Here is a 15,495-nt window from a genome sequence, read left to right as displayed (position 1 = left end):
GGTGCTGAGACATCACAATATTTCAATGCAACAAAGCATTGCAGTTGTAATTTATTTTAATTTGTGCATACATTTTTTGCGCGTATCATGTGTTTTAAATACATACTAACATTGCTTAGATATCGCATTGTCCCAATTCAGAATGCGAGAGCACGAAATAAGGAAATAGCACTCTTGCCATCAAATAATGCGAAATGATGCCAGGGGATGGATAGAAAGAAGTCAAGGCTATTCTTGGCTTCGCTCTCTGAGGAATGTTAACAAAGGAAGGGGAAGAAAGGTTAACGCTTGCCATAGCTGTGGATTTTCCGAGAAACGAGAGGGTGGCGGGAGGAAGCAATTTTGTTTACCTGATTCAAGAAAGAACTGCAATATCCGATTGCAACGCACTTCAATACCCGGGATTCGCGCCTAGGACAGTTAGGGCGGAATTCATAGTGAACTGCGTTGTTTTCATTTCACAGTACAATAAATAAGTATTACTTATTCGAATGCTTTAAAGTAATACTTCATGAAGTAATACTTGTTGAAGTACAACTTATTGTGATTACATAGTCACTATAAGACATAAGTACTTATTTCTCAAGTATTCATAAACAAATAAGCAATACTTACTGTATAAACCGTTCTTCGTCAAGTTTGTTTATTATGCATATGTTGTTAAATGCATAAGCCGATTGTAATTGTTCAGTTATTATTTCTATAGACATAGCCCATTTTTAAATTTCAGATTTCACATTTTTAGAACAGTTTGTTCATGAAAACTTAATTAAAAAGATAACTTTGCAGCTAGTTTGTAATCAGAACATCACCCTACATAACCTTTTTCATGTCTGCTTTGCGATGGATGTTGGCAAGTGCAACGATTTTGAACGACTTGTGGAGCACAAAATCTCCATTATTTGAACCAAAGCTGTGGAGTATTGAACGCTCCAGAATGCCGGAAAGCACGCAAAACCTACAAAAACATTTAAAAAAAAATAATAAAAACTTATAATAGTTAAATTTTTAATTTGAAATGAAAATATCTTTTAAAACAATATGTGAATAATAAAACACCGAAAAAGCTTGTTTCTATCATTTAAATTACAAAAGTATGGACAATTCACGACGCGAACAAAATGCATTAATTTTTTCAAAAACGGTGGCGTGTACGGCAAAAATGCTGTACGATTTTTTGTGTATTTCAGAATTAAGTTAATGACCACATCGCAACCATCGCTGAACAAATGACGATATAGGCCTGTGACTTCCCAATTAAACGCTTCTAAATATGAATGTACTAGTCTACAAAAATAATAATTCAAACACGGTGTGTGTTTTAAATGATGATAGTTTCAATGTGTATCTGACCGGCGTATGTAATGATAACTTGGCATCAGCCGAGTGAAAGTTTAAAGTAATTAAAATAAAGTAAGGGTTTGTTTTTTTTACTATTTCCATGTATGAAATAATCACATGACAGCAATAAGTAACTATAGTGTCACAACATTTGGGAATTTCTGGTAATACGAGTAGTATTTGGTTGAAATCATCTAAAAAAGCCTAGATTTATTGGCATTTTTAGTGTACGCTGATTTCCGATTTCATCTAATTATATCAACCACTTGGAAAGGTAATATTAATGGGCTGCTTTTCAGATCCAGACGAACAATATGTTATGTGAAATCACTTGAGATCAATATTCATTCGACAATCTTATTTTGTGGTTATTGTTTCCTTTAATTAAATATATATACAAATATATAGTCTATATATATCGAACTATGCATTTGCTATACTGCTGAGGTATTAAAACAGAAACAAATACACTCAAACGGACAAGAATATTCGGAAAATGTAATTATTTGTATGTTTTTCTTTATTTGTTGAAATAATTTGTAAGTAATTCATACAATATATATCGCAATACAAACTATAAGTATGTTCTGCTCAATACGATCAAAATCCCTTCCTTAACTATATTCTAGAGTAGGTATAAGAAGTAGTACATTCGGCGAGCTAAACAAATTAACAAATTACTAAAGGTCATACACTTTATTTGATATAATTTATTATTGGTTTACTTTTATATTTAAAAAAAAGAGCACTTTTTGCATACTTCATACGATACCAGACAAGCCATCACATTATCCGGGCTTCTTAGGTACAGAGCTACGCACTGTGTTCGCAAATATAGTGAGAATATCTCAAGTTTAAAAAGCTGACCGCGGTAACCAGGATATCTGGGACACGCTTTCAGCCAACGCACAGGCCACCCGCCTTAATACAGTTCACCTGATTACGACTGCTAGCCATTACGTCAGGCGTCGCAGCCAGTCAATGCGGATGTGTTTTAATTATGATACAATCACTGGCCGTCTCCAGCAACACTCACATTGGAGCATTTTTACCAGCGAGATTGAGAAATATGTAATGTTGTGTGGCGCTTGTTCGTGTCAGGGGGGAAATATGGTATTGGCGAGGACGTCATCTGCATCCACATCTACTCGCATACAGCTAAGATTTACATCTGCCATATAGTGACGAGTAAATGAGTCAACTGCACGGACTCAGCGGATACTTTTCCGAATGGTTAGTTGTCAGGATTATTAAGGGTGTTAGGCCCAAATTCATTTATATCATATTATTTTGTATTTATATTGGCCTCATACGTACAAGTTTCTCTGCGAAACCGATTTTCACTAAAACTTATAGTTTTCTCATAACAGGCACTCAAAGTTGAAATATATGACATTTCTTGTAGGTATTATTTCAGTAGCCGATCGATGATATTTAGTCATTTTTGGTAGTTTACAAGTTCATTATGCATACTATTGAGAGATATATTTAAAAATTTTTAAAAATAATAAGTTATTCGTGTGCTTGAGCCAGAATATGAGAAATTTTCACTTTTTTCTGGAACCAAAAAAATTTGTATAAACATATAATAATACAATATTACGAAATACCTATCTGAATATACATTCATCTAAAATAAAATATGTGACTCTTACTGTATCAAAATCGTAAGCTCCAAAGGAAGTAATGTATCCCCTGAAATTCCAAATATATCAAATGCAACCCGCCACTCCAGTGGTGCCGTGTTGTCTCACTCATCTGAAAATTTCAGGTAGGAAGACGACAGTATAAGTTATGGTTGGGGGGGGGGGAAAGCAGGTGATTTGGACCGGAAAGGATAAGGCATTTAGGAACACATTAGTGACACTGGAATTTCCCCAGCCTGTTTCATGCTACAGACAGGCAATAGCTCGTGTACTACTAGTTTTGAGAAGGGGTGCGGGAAACTTAAATATGATTAACTGTGGGGAAGGGAGAGACCAGCAAAGGAAAAACGATGCTGAAGCTGATGTTATATCCGTTTGAGTGGCCTAGCATCCACAGTACTGGATGTAAACAAAACCTTCTTAATGGTAATGGGACCAGATATTTGTTGCATTTGGTTTTTGTACGCCATATTTAGTTGGAAGAAACAAGGTTAAGTTACTTTTTTGTGCTTTGCTGAAATCATAATATTCCTAGGGAAACGTGCACAATGTTTCGCTTTGCATACCAATCGCATGACAAATTGTTATTGATGCACATTGTGCATTAATGTCTACAGAAATTGCATATTATTATTTCTATCTCGTCTATCAACTATAGAAAATGTAAGCTATCAACTACCTGACTAATGAACCTCAATATGGAAATATGAGTTAAATACAGTTTTCTTAAACCTACTCAATTAAACATTGTGTTTGATTTTTTTTTTTTCACGTTTTCATTTATGTATTTTATTATAGATGGATGGAAAAAGTAGGGCTACTGAAAGCAAGGGCAACATGAATTTAAAATTACTAAACGTCCACTAGACCTATATACTGTTCACTTTAAAGGCAGCCGCCTGGCTGGGGCTCCGAGGCTCGCAATAGATGGGGCGATAAGGTTGATCCGGCTATGAGTACCGAGTGCACTAGCACTTTTGAGTGTTATCAATGCTCCCAACTGGCGTGTATGCGGAATGACCGACACATTTTGTAATGGGACATTCAGTCGTTAACGTAAAATGTTATTGGTGAAAGATTTGTAGCAAAATTTAACGCATACTTCAATCTAAGTTTTGCTTGTGCCCGGTTGGTATTTATGAAATATACTTCAGTGTGAAGAAGCCCTGTTTGACTATGTTGCAGCGCTCCAAAATGATATTTCTAGCATGCGTGTCGTCTTCAAAATTACATTCTGCCCTCGTCTTGAGTGCGTTTTATTTTTGTAGGTAAACAAAATGTAGGCACGTGAAATAGTTCTGTCGAACAAAACGTGTTTTCAATTACGTTGCAATGAGTATTTGTCTTCATGCCAAGCGGCTCCCTTAAAAACAAATTATTATTATTATCGTGGAAAACAAACTTGCATACAGACAATTGTTGTTTGTAACTGCCGAAGAGAAACTTTGAACAAACAATTATGTCAGTGTGCTTATACGTAGCTCTCGTTTTGAGAAAATAGCTCAAAGAAAATACTAGGTAATCACCACACAATTGACTATCCTAATATATAGTATTACAATACAATTTTTTTGTCTCCTGAGACGATAGAAACCAATTATATGTTTGTATAGGGCAAGGTATTTCCCAGGAATATTTAAGGGCCAATCTAAGGGAAATTGTGAATTACATTTTAATATGGGGCTTCACGAAATATATTGTAATCATGTCTACAATACCCATTATGTTATAAATGTTTCGGTAAAATTACGTTTACAACTTTACTATTCATGAAACTTTACAAGCTGAATGTGATGACCCTACAAATGTAACCTTCGAGTCGAATCTGGGGGAAAATGCTGGATGGAATATGACAATGCGACTTTTCGCGAAATGTATCGTCATAAGGCCTAATTAGATATTACATTGTAAGTTTTCTCGTTGCGTTCATATCTGCGTAGCTAATCAAACTTTATAAATTAAAATTAATTTTCTAGTAATAAAATCGTTTCTTGTAAACTTTAATGCTGTTCGGCACTTCAAACATTATAACAATAACAGCCATTGAAGTAATGAACGGTAGCTGTAAAATGTAATTTATAATACTTTGACTTTATAGTTGTTAATAATTCACGTCTGCTGTGTGCACACTGTTGTACGAAACGCATTGATTGACAGCAGTAATGAGGCTCATAACCTACCTTTCTGTGATTATAATTTTTTCCTTGTTATTTGCGGGGGGAAGGTAAGAGACAGATGCTACTACGATCTTAAAAATATAAAATATAATATTCACAAAACCATCTTCCTTAACTGTGGTCAATTCGTAATATAAGCAAAGTGGAGATGTTTATGCGTTACCCAAAACAGCAAATACCTACGATATTTTTGAGTAATTTTACGTATAGCCTTCTTCTAATAAGTTATCATATAACAAAAAATTTTTTTGCGATAAAGGTAAATGAAAAAAGTCTACGAAAACGTCTTTCAACGAAGCACAGTACTATTTTACCAAAGCAACTGCATAGGAACGAGTTGTTTAGCTCCGAAATTGCTGTGCACTGGAATACCTCATGCAGACGACTTCAGTAGCGTATGGTTCGCTTTACCTGTACGACGATGTCACTGATCCCTAGTCTCTGAAAATAGGAAGCGAAAGCTGCGAATTGAACTTACTTTTGTATTATACACTTGCTCTCCTTCATATGCATTTATATTATTTTGTCTAAATGGCTAGACCATCTATTATACAATTGAAACTGCATACTTGAAACAAATGTCTACTATTATGGTGAAAATGAGACGTAGATAATTTAAAAATCCGTTAGGAGAGAAAAAACATAAAATAGAACCCGAAAGTTTTTTTTCACTAAACTGTCTCACAGTAAAAATGTCTGTAAATATCCACTGAGAAAAATAGTCACTGAGATATCAACAAAACTGTTCTGTAATCCGTTTAAATGGTACCTGCAACAAGACTTTAGTAATATTAACAGATTGTTTCCTACTTCATTACAATAACTATCGTTTGAAGAACAATCCAAATCTTGTAACGCGTTTTCTGTTGGAGGAACTATATTCTCTGTAGACAGAACAGACAGTTTTGTTGTTACAAATGTATAAATGATTAAAAATACTGTCTCGAAGTATTGTAAAAATTACTAAACATGTTACTGCTGAGCCAACAAACTGTTTCGCAAGCAGCACCAATCACTTTCCGTTACAGTTACAATAACTTGGTTCTAGAAACTATCTGATTTTGTTAAAAGTTTGTAAACTAGCTGGGTAACCTTAACAGTACTATATAATGCCCGCAACACGTTTGCTTCATTTTAAAATACTCTCCTACTTGTTGTGCCTACCATCTGATTCTGTTAAAAGTTTACAATCAAACTGGGTAACCTTAACAGTACTATATAATGCCCGCAACACGTTTGCTTCATTTTAAAATACTCTCCTACTTGTTGTGCCTACCATCTGATTCTGTTAAGTTTGCAAACGAACTTGGTAACTTTAACAATGCTATACTATGCCCGCAACATATTTGCCTCTATTTGAATTACTTTTATATTTGTTGTGCTTACCATTTGTTTCTGTTTCAAACTTTCAAAGCAGTGCCAATATTCGAACCTCCGGTCCTGAAATTAATATGCAGGCATGCTAACAGTGAACAATAATTTAAAAAAAAAAGTTTGCGATTAGTTTATAGATGTAGTTGTGGGCATTCCCATTTTGTACATAGCTTTGTAGTTAAAATAAATATAATCTTACTTTGCATTCATACATAGCATCGTAATAGTATTTTGTGAGTGGTGATAGTAGTGTCAGTGTGGTCAGACCACTTGACACCCACAAAGGTGATTCACGTTCGATCTCCGGTGGAGTCAGCCCCCGATTTTTCGCAAGTGGGAACCGTGGTGGACGTTGCCGTTGGCGGGCTAGTTTTCTAGAGAATCTTCTGTTTCCGTCAACTCTCCGCTGTACGGCCTAATTTAATATCATCCTTCAAGGCACGTAGTTGCGTCCGGGCTCCCAGACAGAAATCTGCATTCGGTGTACAATACCTGCCCTCGGGTACCCTCCCCATTTCATACATGTTTGGTAGTATCATGTGAGATGATAGAACTTTGTAATATGCACGTACACTAAATTTAAATTAAAGCAACCTTGAACAAGTTCAATGAACAATATTCACACGAGTGTGCTGGCCACGTAACTCAAGTTCAAGTTCAACACGAACCTGATTTAGGCCTGCAGCTGTGTAATCGGTTAAAATGATTTTACTACATTGGAGAGCTAATGAAAAAATTAGGCAGGGTAAGTAAATATATTCATGAGTACACACAAAACAAAATGGACCACTTATAACATGATGCGTAGCATGTGGGCCATCACCGATGCAGCAGCTCACAGCCACAGCGATCTGAGTTCTACCAATGGGTCATAAATGAAATTTCGAGTGTTGTATTTTAGAAAGTCGGCCATAGCTAACAAGCTAGCAGAACCATTATTTATCATAGCCAGAAGCTACCCAGCATTGCCAGCAGTAAACGTGCAAACGGACAACTGTAGTTTGCTGCATGGGAACTTAGATAAACTCGGTTCCTATTTTAGAATACTACCTGCGCGTGCACGTCCACCCACGGCTTTGCTGGCGTTAAATATTCGTAGCAATTTGTAATAATGTTTTGCCTTGGAATAATATCTTAAAATTTGATTTTAAATGCCCCACGTTTAATCGGTGCGAACTTCAGACCGTAGATTAAAATGACTAGTAGTTTCACTTCCTAATACGTTGAATTTCGAAAAAAAAAACTCATAAAACTAACTGATCTTATGACATTATTTGGAGTGACCAATTTAAGTTTAAATCACGTATCGATAACGCGTCAAAAATATTGAACCAGTTATTGAAAACATATTTCATCCAACTCCCATACCTTTGGAGATGAAATTTCTTATTTTTGCGTGAACAGCTTCTTCATAACTGATAAGTACTCTACTTAATGTGCAAACGCTATAGTTTCATAAACCAACACTTAAAAAAAGATTTATATGTTCATCATCTTTGCCATAATATGTTAATTTTCCGGGGGAAAACATGTCAGTTTGGAAATCTTGATTTGATACAATCTTATTCGACTATCTCTGTATGTACCACAAATGGCATATAATCATGCACTTCAAGTGCTATATGTAGTGTTAAAACTTATGCTACTCAATTAAATTATTGTGAAAGAATCAATTCACAGAAGTTGTTTATTTATCCGGTTTAGTAATATTGATATTTGTCTAGTTAAAATTATCTGTATAAGATTTTGTTTATTTACTTATAGCCTAATTACCCACTGACCAATATTAACATATTTTTGTTTGTTTATTTTAAGAATTATTAATTGATTTATTTCTTTAAAATAACGCTATTTATTTCATTTAATATTTTATTTGTTTTTCTCTATGCTAGAACATTCTCATATTACTATGCCAGTTGAATTATTACTGCTTTGTGAAATATTTCCTTACTGAGTGTCACCTATATTTTTATATCTTTGGTGCACAGTTTAAATGAGATTTTGGCTTTGTTAGCAAAAATTCCGTGCTGCTGATTCGAACCTTGTCCGATGAAGACATGACTGAGGCGTAGTCATGTCTCAATTCATCCTAATTAATAGTTTAGAAACTTAGGGCCGTAATTATAAACGTCATTCGAATGACAACCAAACCAACTGCCCTCCAGCGCAATCGATGGTTTCCTAGATTATAGTCCTCTTCCGGAGGTCGGTTGACCGCCGGCGAACAACCGACCTCCACTCCAGGGTGGATGAGGTCTGGCGCTCTGCCAGCGGTCCTCCAGCGGACATCCGACTCTCTATTTGTGAAAATGGCAACATATCTGATGAGGTTAGGTGGCATATGCAAAATGTTTTCAGCTTATACAAACAAATCGAGTAAACGGAATAATTGCTGGTACGAAAAAGATACTTTTGGGACATGTCAGACCCGTTTGATTACTGCTACGTGATAAATTTAAATAGTCGTACAGTTTGTAAATATGTGTGTATCGGTATTTGTAAACAAAACCTAACATCAGAGTGCAATCTTTAAAAGAAGATGTTAATCCTACTTTCACAAAACCATATAACATGGTGTGATAATACTAAGTATCACAGAACACTGAAACTTTAGTTTAAATTGTTTATTTATATTTTTCAGTGTTTGTTTACTTTAATTAACGTAATTTTATTTATGTCAAATTTATATGTCTTTCAATTGTAATAATCTCTAGAGTTTGTTTTGTTTATTGCTCAGAGCAGTAGCAATGTCTCTATGTTTTAACAAAATTTTCTAATGTTTGAAAAAGATACGTGATTAAGAGAAGGTGATTGGTCTATGGATCGGTGGACCTTTAAAATGGAAAATTTAGGCATTGTTGGAATTTTGACGATATAATTTTGGAGAGAATAATGAAGAGGAAGGTTTTGTGTGCCATTTTTGTGACTGGTGTGTGTGGCCGCGTCGGGCATTTCCGACGCGGAATTCAGCTATATTTTCAGCAGATATTTCACTGAATAAGTGAGCTGTTGCGCCCCTGAGCCGGGGCGAATGTTACGGTAATATTTAATTACCGGGGCTACCTTTATCTATGGAAATATAAGGTACGAAAGTTTAATGTATTTAGGCCTGAAGTTTTGTGTTCCGCGAACCCCTTATATTAACTGTTTCGGCCTAGTAACTGATTGTTCCTGTTAATGCCTCTGGTTTTCGTCATGGCACAACATAATTATCTTAACTTTCACTCAGTAGTCTCGACTTAAAGATTCTTGTGTGATGCGAGGGAACTGAGTTAGTTGATTTTTAATTTACTTTAAGTATTATTATTTACCATAAATGAACTTTTGCTTTCGGTTGTGCCCAACATAACTATGTAGATAACTTATATTTTATTTTATTTTATATGAGTTATGTGTAAGCAACCTTGTTTCCCAGTGTTAATCACATTATGTGTGTCAAACTAAGCTTTAATGTTATTGTGTTTACACTTATTCATAATTTTAATAAATAAAAGTGATAATTTTCAGTTGTATTAATATTTGAAATGGGTAACATTGGGCATAAGCCGCAATTGAAAAACCACTTATAGCAGTGGAAATATTTATGAGTAATATAGTAATATAAAAGTGTGGCGCCCGTATAAAAATAATAATAATAGTTGTCCTATTACCTATAGCAACTACAATTCATTCATGAAATAATAGTAATTATATACAGACTAGTCATAGACGTTATACATATATGATAGGTATAACACATGATCAGATGATTTAATTACAGAGTACAATTATAGAGTGGCTAACCCAACTTGGAGACAGTCAAACTGCGATTAATATAATTGTGGTAACGAGCAAGTAATTGTACAATGGATGTGATGTTTTCTTGGTGGTGTTTTGCAAATCAGTAGTGTTTGCAAAACTCGAATACAACAACCATGTGATTAAATACATGACTAATATAAAAACCATCATTTTCCAAATGCCACTTTCGCTCAGTAGGACAAAACAAAAATGGTACAAGAAGAATTATTAGGAAAGGTTAATGAATCACACTTTATTGGGAGGATCCAATCCTCTCCTAAACCATCCTACCCCGTTAATGTAACTAGGTTATTATGTACACTACCTACTGACATTATTGCTTAGTTTTGGTGCTACAGATGATAGAAAGCACGTTTTTTTTATTTAATTTTAGGTCTTCTGTGCAAGATTTCCAACATGCAACCATAAGTTGAACTACAATTCTTTATGGAGTAGTTGACCTAAGTTGTGTAGTTGTTTGTGCTAATGGCACGTTCAGAGTTAACAGAGCTTTGTACTGTGAGTGGCCTATGGATAATATTTTCTGATACACTCTGAACTGACATTGCCACTATGCTTGGTTTTTGCTGAAAAAAAAAACGCAGGGTAGTAGTTTTTTGATTTTCCCTCCCCATCTTAAAGATCAGAAAATCAATTTTGTTTTAGAACAGGTAAAGATACAACTGCTGTTAGATCTCTAGTCAACATGGTTTTAAATTCATTTAACACTAACAACTTTATCCAAGCAAATATGCGTGAGTTGAGTAAGTCATTTGACTGTGTACCATAATATTTTACTATCCAAACTACAATTTTATTGTATATGTGTTGTTGAATTAAATTTTTTTAGGACATATATAATAGGACGAAAGCAATTTGTAGAAATATGACAAATCCTAATGCACCCTAACCTTTTTACATGTTTAAATTTCTTAATTCAAATTGCCTCAAGTTTCTTGTATTCCGTCACGTCGCGCTTATTTATATTCAAGTAAATAGCATTATTTCTTCAAAATGACAGTATGTTTAACACATACTCTAGTATTTACATTTTATAACCTTAAAACTATTTTCCGACTTTCGAGCCACCTAGCTCACAGTCAAAAACAATAACAAGCTAAATGCAAATGATTTTCGAAGGCGTTTTCCAAAATATCGAAAAAGTGTGGTTCGGAAGTATTTCAAACACAAAAATTCACAGCAACGTTGCCACATTTCAAGGTGAAGAGCCATCCAACTCTCATTCTTCGGGCGGTCAAATGGCAGATGTTTATAACTAGGAAAGGGTGGATTGCCGCCAGTAAGCCGCTGGGTGGGTGACAGCCAGCGGCTTGCCGGCAGTCATTCGAATGTCGTTTATAAATTCGGCCCTTAATCTTCTATTATCAGCATAGTTTTGGCAGTAAACAAGTTTTCTACAGTTTGAGGTAAAAATACAGTGTTAATTGGTTTAAAATTCAGTTTTAAATAGTTTCTTTAGTGCACGATGTCAAGCGTCACCACAAGAGAAGCCTACGAGGGAGTCATGAAAAATTCGTTTAGTCAAATTGTCGACCCATACTTTTCGGAAGTGTATTTTGTACTAAAATATGTGAGTTTAATTCACGTCATCGCTCAAACGTTACTGGTATTCTTGAATTCGTGCTTGACGTATAATCGAATATATCTTAAAATGTACTAGCCCAGAGGTCCCGAGAAATGAATTTCAGTTGATCTATTTACTGATTTACCCAGGGAATAATTCAAGTACTATTCACAAAAGTAAAAGTCCTAGTGAAGAATTTATTGTAAAGCTCTACAAAGCTATGCAATTTTAATGGTAATTGTGTCTGTTATATGTGTGGTTTATGATAGCCAATGTTCATTCCTTGGACGTAAAGTCTTTCATTATTTTATTTTCACATTATGTGATATGGTGACAAGAACATTGTTATTGAATTTTCTTGCCACAAGACTTATTAAATTTATTATTAAATGTGTCTAGTTGCTAATTATTTCGTATTGCAGTGATTATTGTACCGTCTTAAGTTGTATTCTTAGGCTGACGCTCAGTGACGTGTACTCAAAAAATCTCACAGATAACAAATTTTCTGACATTGTTGAACTTGAACTGCAAAAAACCATGCAAAATGCACACACTTCACAATTATTCAAAAGAATTTAATATTATTGTAATATGACACATATCGCGTCGCAAGAAAGTTACATCTTCCTACAATATACCAATGCGAACCCTTAAACTTATTAGTGCAATTCTTCAAGAAAAATTGTTGTTAAACATGTCATAGAATAATTACAAAACTTTGAATTATAGGTACACATACAAAACATATTAAGAAAGAAAAGGACGCCAGTGTCAAATGGTAGCGTGGTGGATATAACGTCCACAATTTATTCTAAATGTGTCTGTTAACACAATTTCAAGCCGTTCAGTATGGTTTTAATTTTTTGGCACAAAATAACACTGAGTCTACAAATAACTGACCTGCCAAAATGTTTTTTTTATTTATTAAAAATAGGTTATAGATTATTTTTGTAATTAATGCACACATTCATTTAGAATCGACCTCTACCAATTAAGTGAAATGTTTTGTATATTATTATTACATTTTCATAACGCTATGGCAATTCTCAACGTATTACTACTATTATTCTTTTAAGTATTTGCAACATATTTGTTGTGTTCGCCTTGCCAATTCATTATACATTTAAGTTTAATTTCTGTGGCTTTAGCTGTTATTGCCGCTGAATGAAAAGGTCGAAAATGTAGTGCTCATGGCACCATCTTCAGGTGAAATCTGACACTACCGTCCTCTACGATATATCGTATCAGTGCTGCCACCTAGGAATAAAATATGTTACTACATGAGATGCGAAGCGCACAAAACTTAAACTTTTATGCCATTGCGTATCAGAACCGTCACTCAGCCTAAATTTATTCAGCCTAAAATCGTTCAGCCTAAAAATACAACCGCTCACATACATTAACAGCCAAGATCAGAATTTTGTTCTGCCTAAAGTCATTCAGCATAAAGTCGCTCAGCCTAAAGTCACTCAGCCTAAAGTCGTACAGCCTAAAGTCATTCAGCCTAAAATAACTCAGCCTACAGTCACACAGCCTAAAATCGTTCAGCCTAAAGTCACTCAGCCTAAAGTCGTACAGCCTAAAGTCATTCAGCCTAAAATACATCCAGCCTAAAGTAACATAGCCTATAGTCACTCAGCCTACAGTCACTCAGCCTAAAATACATCCAGCCTAATTTTAGGCTGAAAAATTTTAGGCTCTGTGACGTTTACTCAGGGAAACAAAGAAAAAAAATTCCTGTTACAGAATATTTTGTGGTGTTTATATCCGTGTTGACAACAGCAATTTTTTTGCTTAATTTTGTGTTTTTTGTCTCTTTTTTTTGGGTATTTTTATTTTTTTATTTTTATTTTTTATTTTTTCTTCAACAGAAAAAGTTCTTAGCAATGGTGTATGTCAAAAAACTTACATCAAGTCAGCCACTACAAAAATACGCAGTAGGTGTCATACTAATTCTCTCATTTATGATTCGCACCAACTGTCATATTGATTTTCTTAGCAGTTTCAGAATACACTGGATTCAATGTACCTGGAAAGGGCATCTTCATAACTCTGGTCTGAGGGTACCCAAGCTTGGTGTTTCCAGTCACAGTGTAGGGTCTGCTCGGTGGTACCGGGGGTGGTCTCTCCTGCAACAACAGCAATGTATTGTCCATTCAGCTGCATTCTAAACACTGGCTTCGTTGGCAACAGCTGACAATATTGCCAACATATTCTTATAATAAAAATCTAAAATATTTAGTTGTATACTTATAATTAAATCACAGCTGTTATAGTGATAATATGAAAAGTATAATTCCAAACCCAAAAATAAAAATTACATTATTAGATTTAACTCAAAAACAGACTAGGTTCTACCAAAAAAAAAATTGGTTGTCTGTAAAGTCGGTTTACGGACGATAGTTTAACGTGACAACGTCATAACAAAACATTGATGAAATGATTGATCCAGAAGAAAAGTAAATATCATATACGGCCTGAGACTGAGCCGTAATAGGTTTTTTGCAACCAAACCATTTAGGCATTAAAAATATTATATTCTTTGAGGAAGAATTTTTTTTAAATTTTTCTATCTTTTGTATGATAAAATCTACCTCTGCATACTTTTATGGATAAAATTTTAATCATTTTTATTGAATTATCACTATTTTGTTCACTATTTTGTATGGATACAAAGGAGTGAAATAAAATGTGCAATTTAATTAATAAATTTACTTTTATTTGCATTCATTAATTCAAATATATTTATTACTTTTGAAATGTTGCTTGCGCATTTTTTATTTTTACAAGTACAAAAAAAAATTCGGAGTTGCCGGGATTCGAACGGACAACCTTTGATTCAAGAATTAGCAACGTTAACCGCAAGCCCACGAGGCCATACTTAAGAAATTATAGTTTCAGATGTTATATAGACATTTATAAAAATGTTGTTCACGATAGGGGAATAATATTATTTCGTTTTTATAACACCATTTGATAACAAATACGCATCCCAAATACACCAAACTTATTTATTATGTGTTACAACATTTTTTTAAACGTTTTGCAAAAGATCCTGGGTTTAATTTGAATTATTGTGTGTAACTGTAAAACACCATTGTTGGTTCAAAACGTATTTGAAGTTTCAACATTACTTTTAAATAACCGTACCGTTTGTGCTGAAAATCGGTAGACGATCTTTAAATTACATAATATTAATTATTCAAACGACGAAAATATGATTGAAAAGTCAAATCGATGGTTATCCCAATCGAGTGGAAGAGAGATGCCACGCATGCGTACAATGAGCATGAAGAGAGATGCCACGCATGCGTACAATGAACGAACAGCACACATCCGTAGTGGGACATCCGTAGAGGGACACTTTTTCGTGCGTGCAGCCGGTGTTCATCGATTTATTAGACGTTGTCAGTCAAAAAAATTAAAGCACATGACTTTGACCAAAATCTATGCATGAAATAGTTTGTTCCAAAACACAGGACAGTTATTTATTTGCTTGAGTGCCAACTGCTCTGAATCAAACAATACGACTACTATATTGTAAACATAATATAGAACACAAGAAACCAATAGATACAAATTAACAAAACTC

At 34.5% G+C, this 15,495-nt stretch overlaps 1 protein-coding gene across 3 annotated transcripts in view; it reads right to left on the bottom strand.

Moving 5' to 3' along the window:
* LOC134527313 (unconventional myosin-IXAa) overlaps positions 1 to 15,495 on the bottom strand; it is a 651,966-nt gene that overhangs the window by 30,152 nt on the left and 606,319 nt on the right. For all 3 annotated transcript variants that reach the window (XM_063359870.1, XM_063359869.1, XM_063359871.1), the window contains exon 17: positions 13,933 to 14,032. In XM_063359870.1, coding sequence (XP_063215940.1) covers positions 13,933 to 14,032 — 100 coding nt within the window. The remainder of the gene's footprint in view (positions 1 to 13,932; positions 14,033 to 15,495) is intronic.

Source organism: Bacillus rossius, chromosome 1 (genome assembly GCF_032445375.1).
Source record: "Bacillus rossius redtenbacheri isolate Brsri chromosome 1, Brsri_v3, whole genome shotgun sequence".
Taxonomy (NCBI): domain Eukaryota; kingdom Metazoa; phylum Arthropoda; class Insecta; order Phasmatodea; family Bacillidae; genus Bacillus; species Bacillus rossius.
Note: the sequence above shows the minus strand (reverse complement) of the source record. Positions and strands in the feature narration are given on the sequence as shown.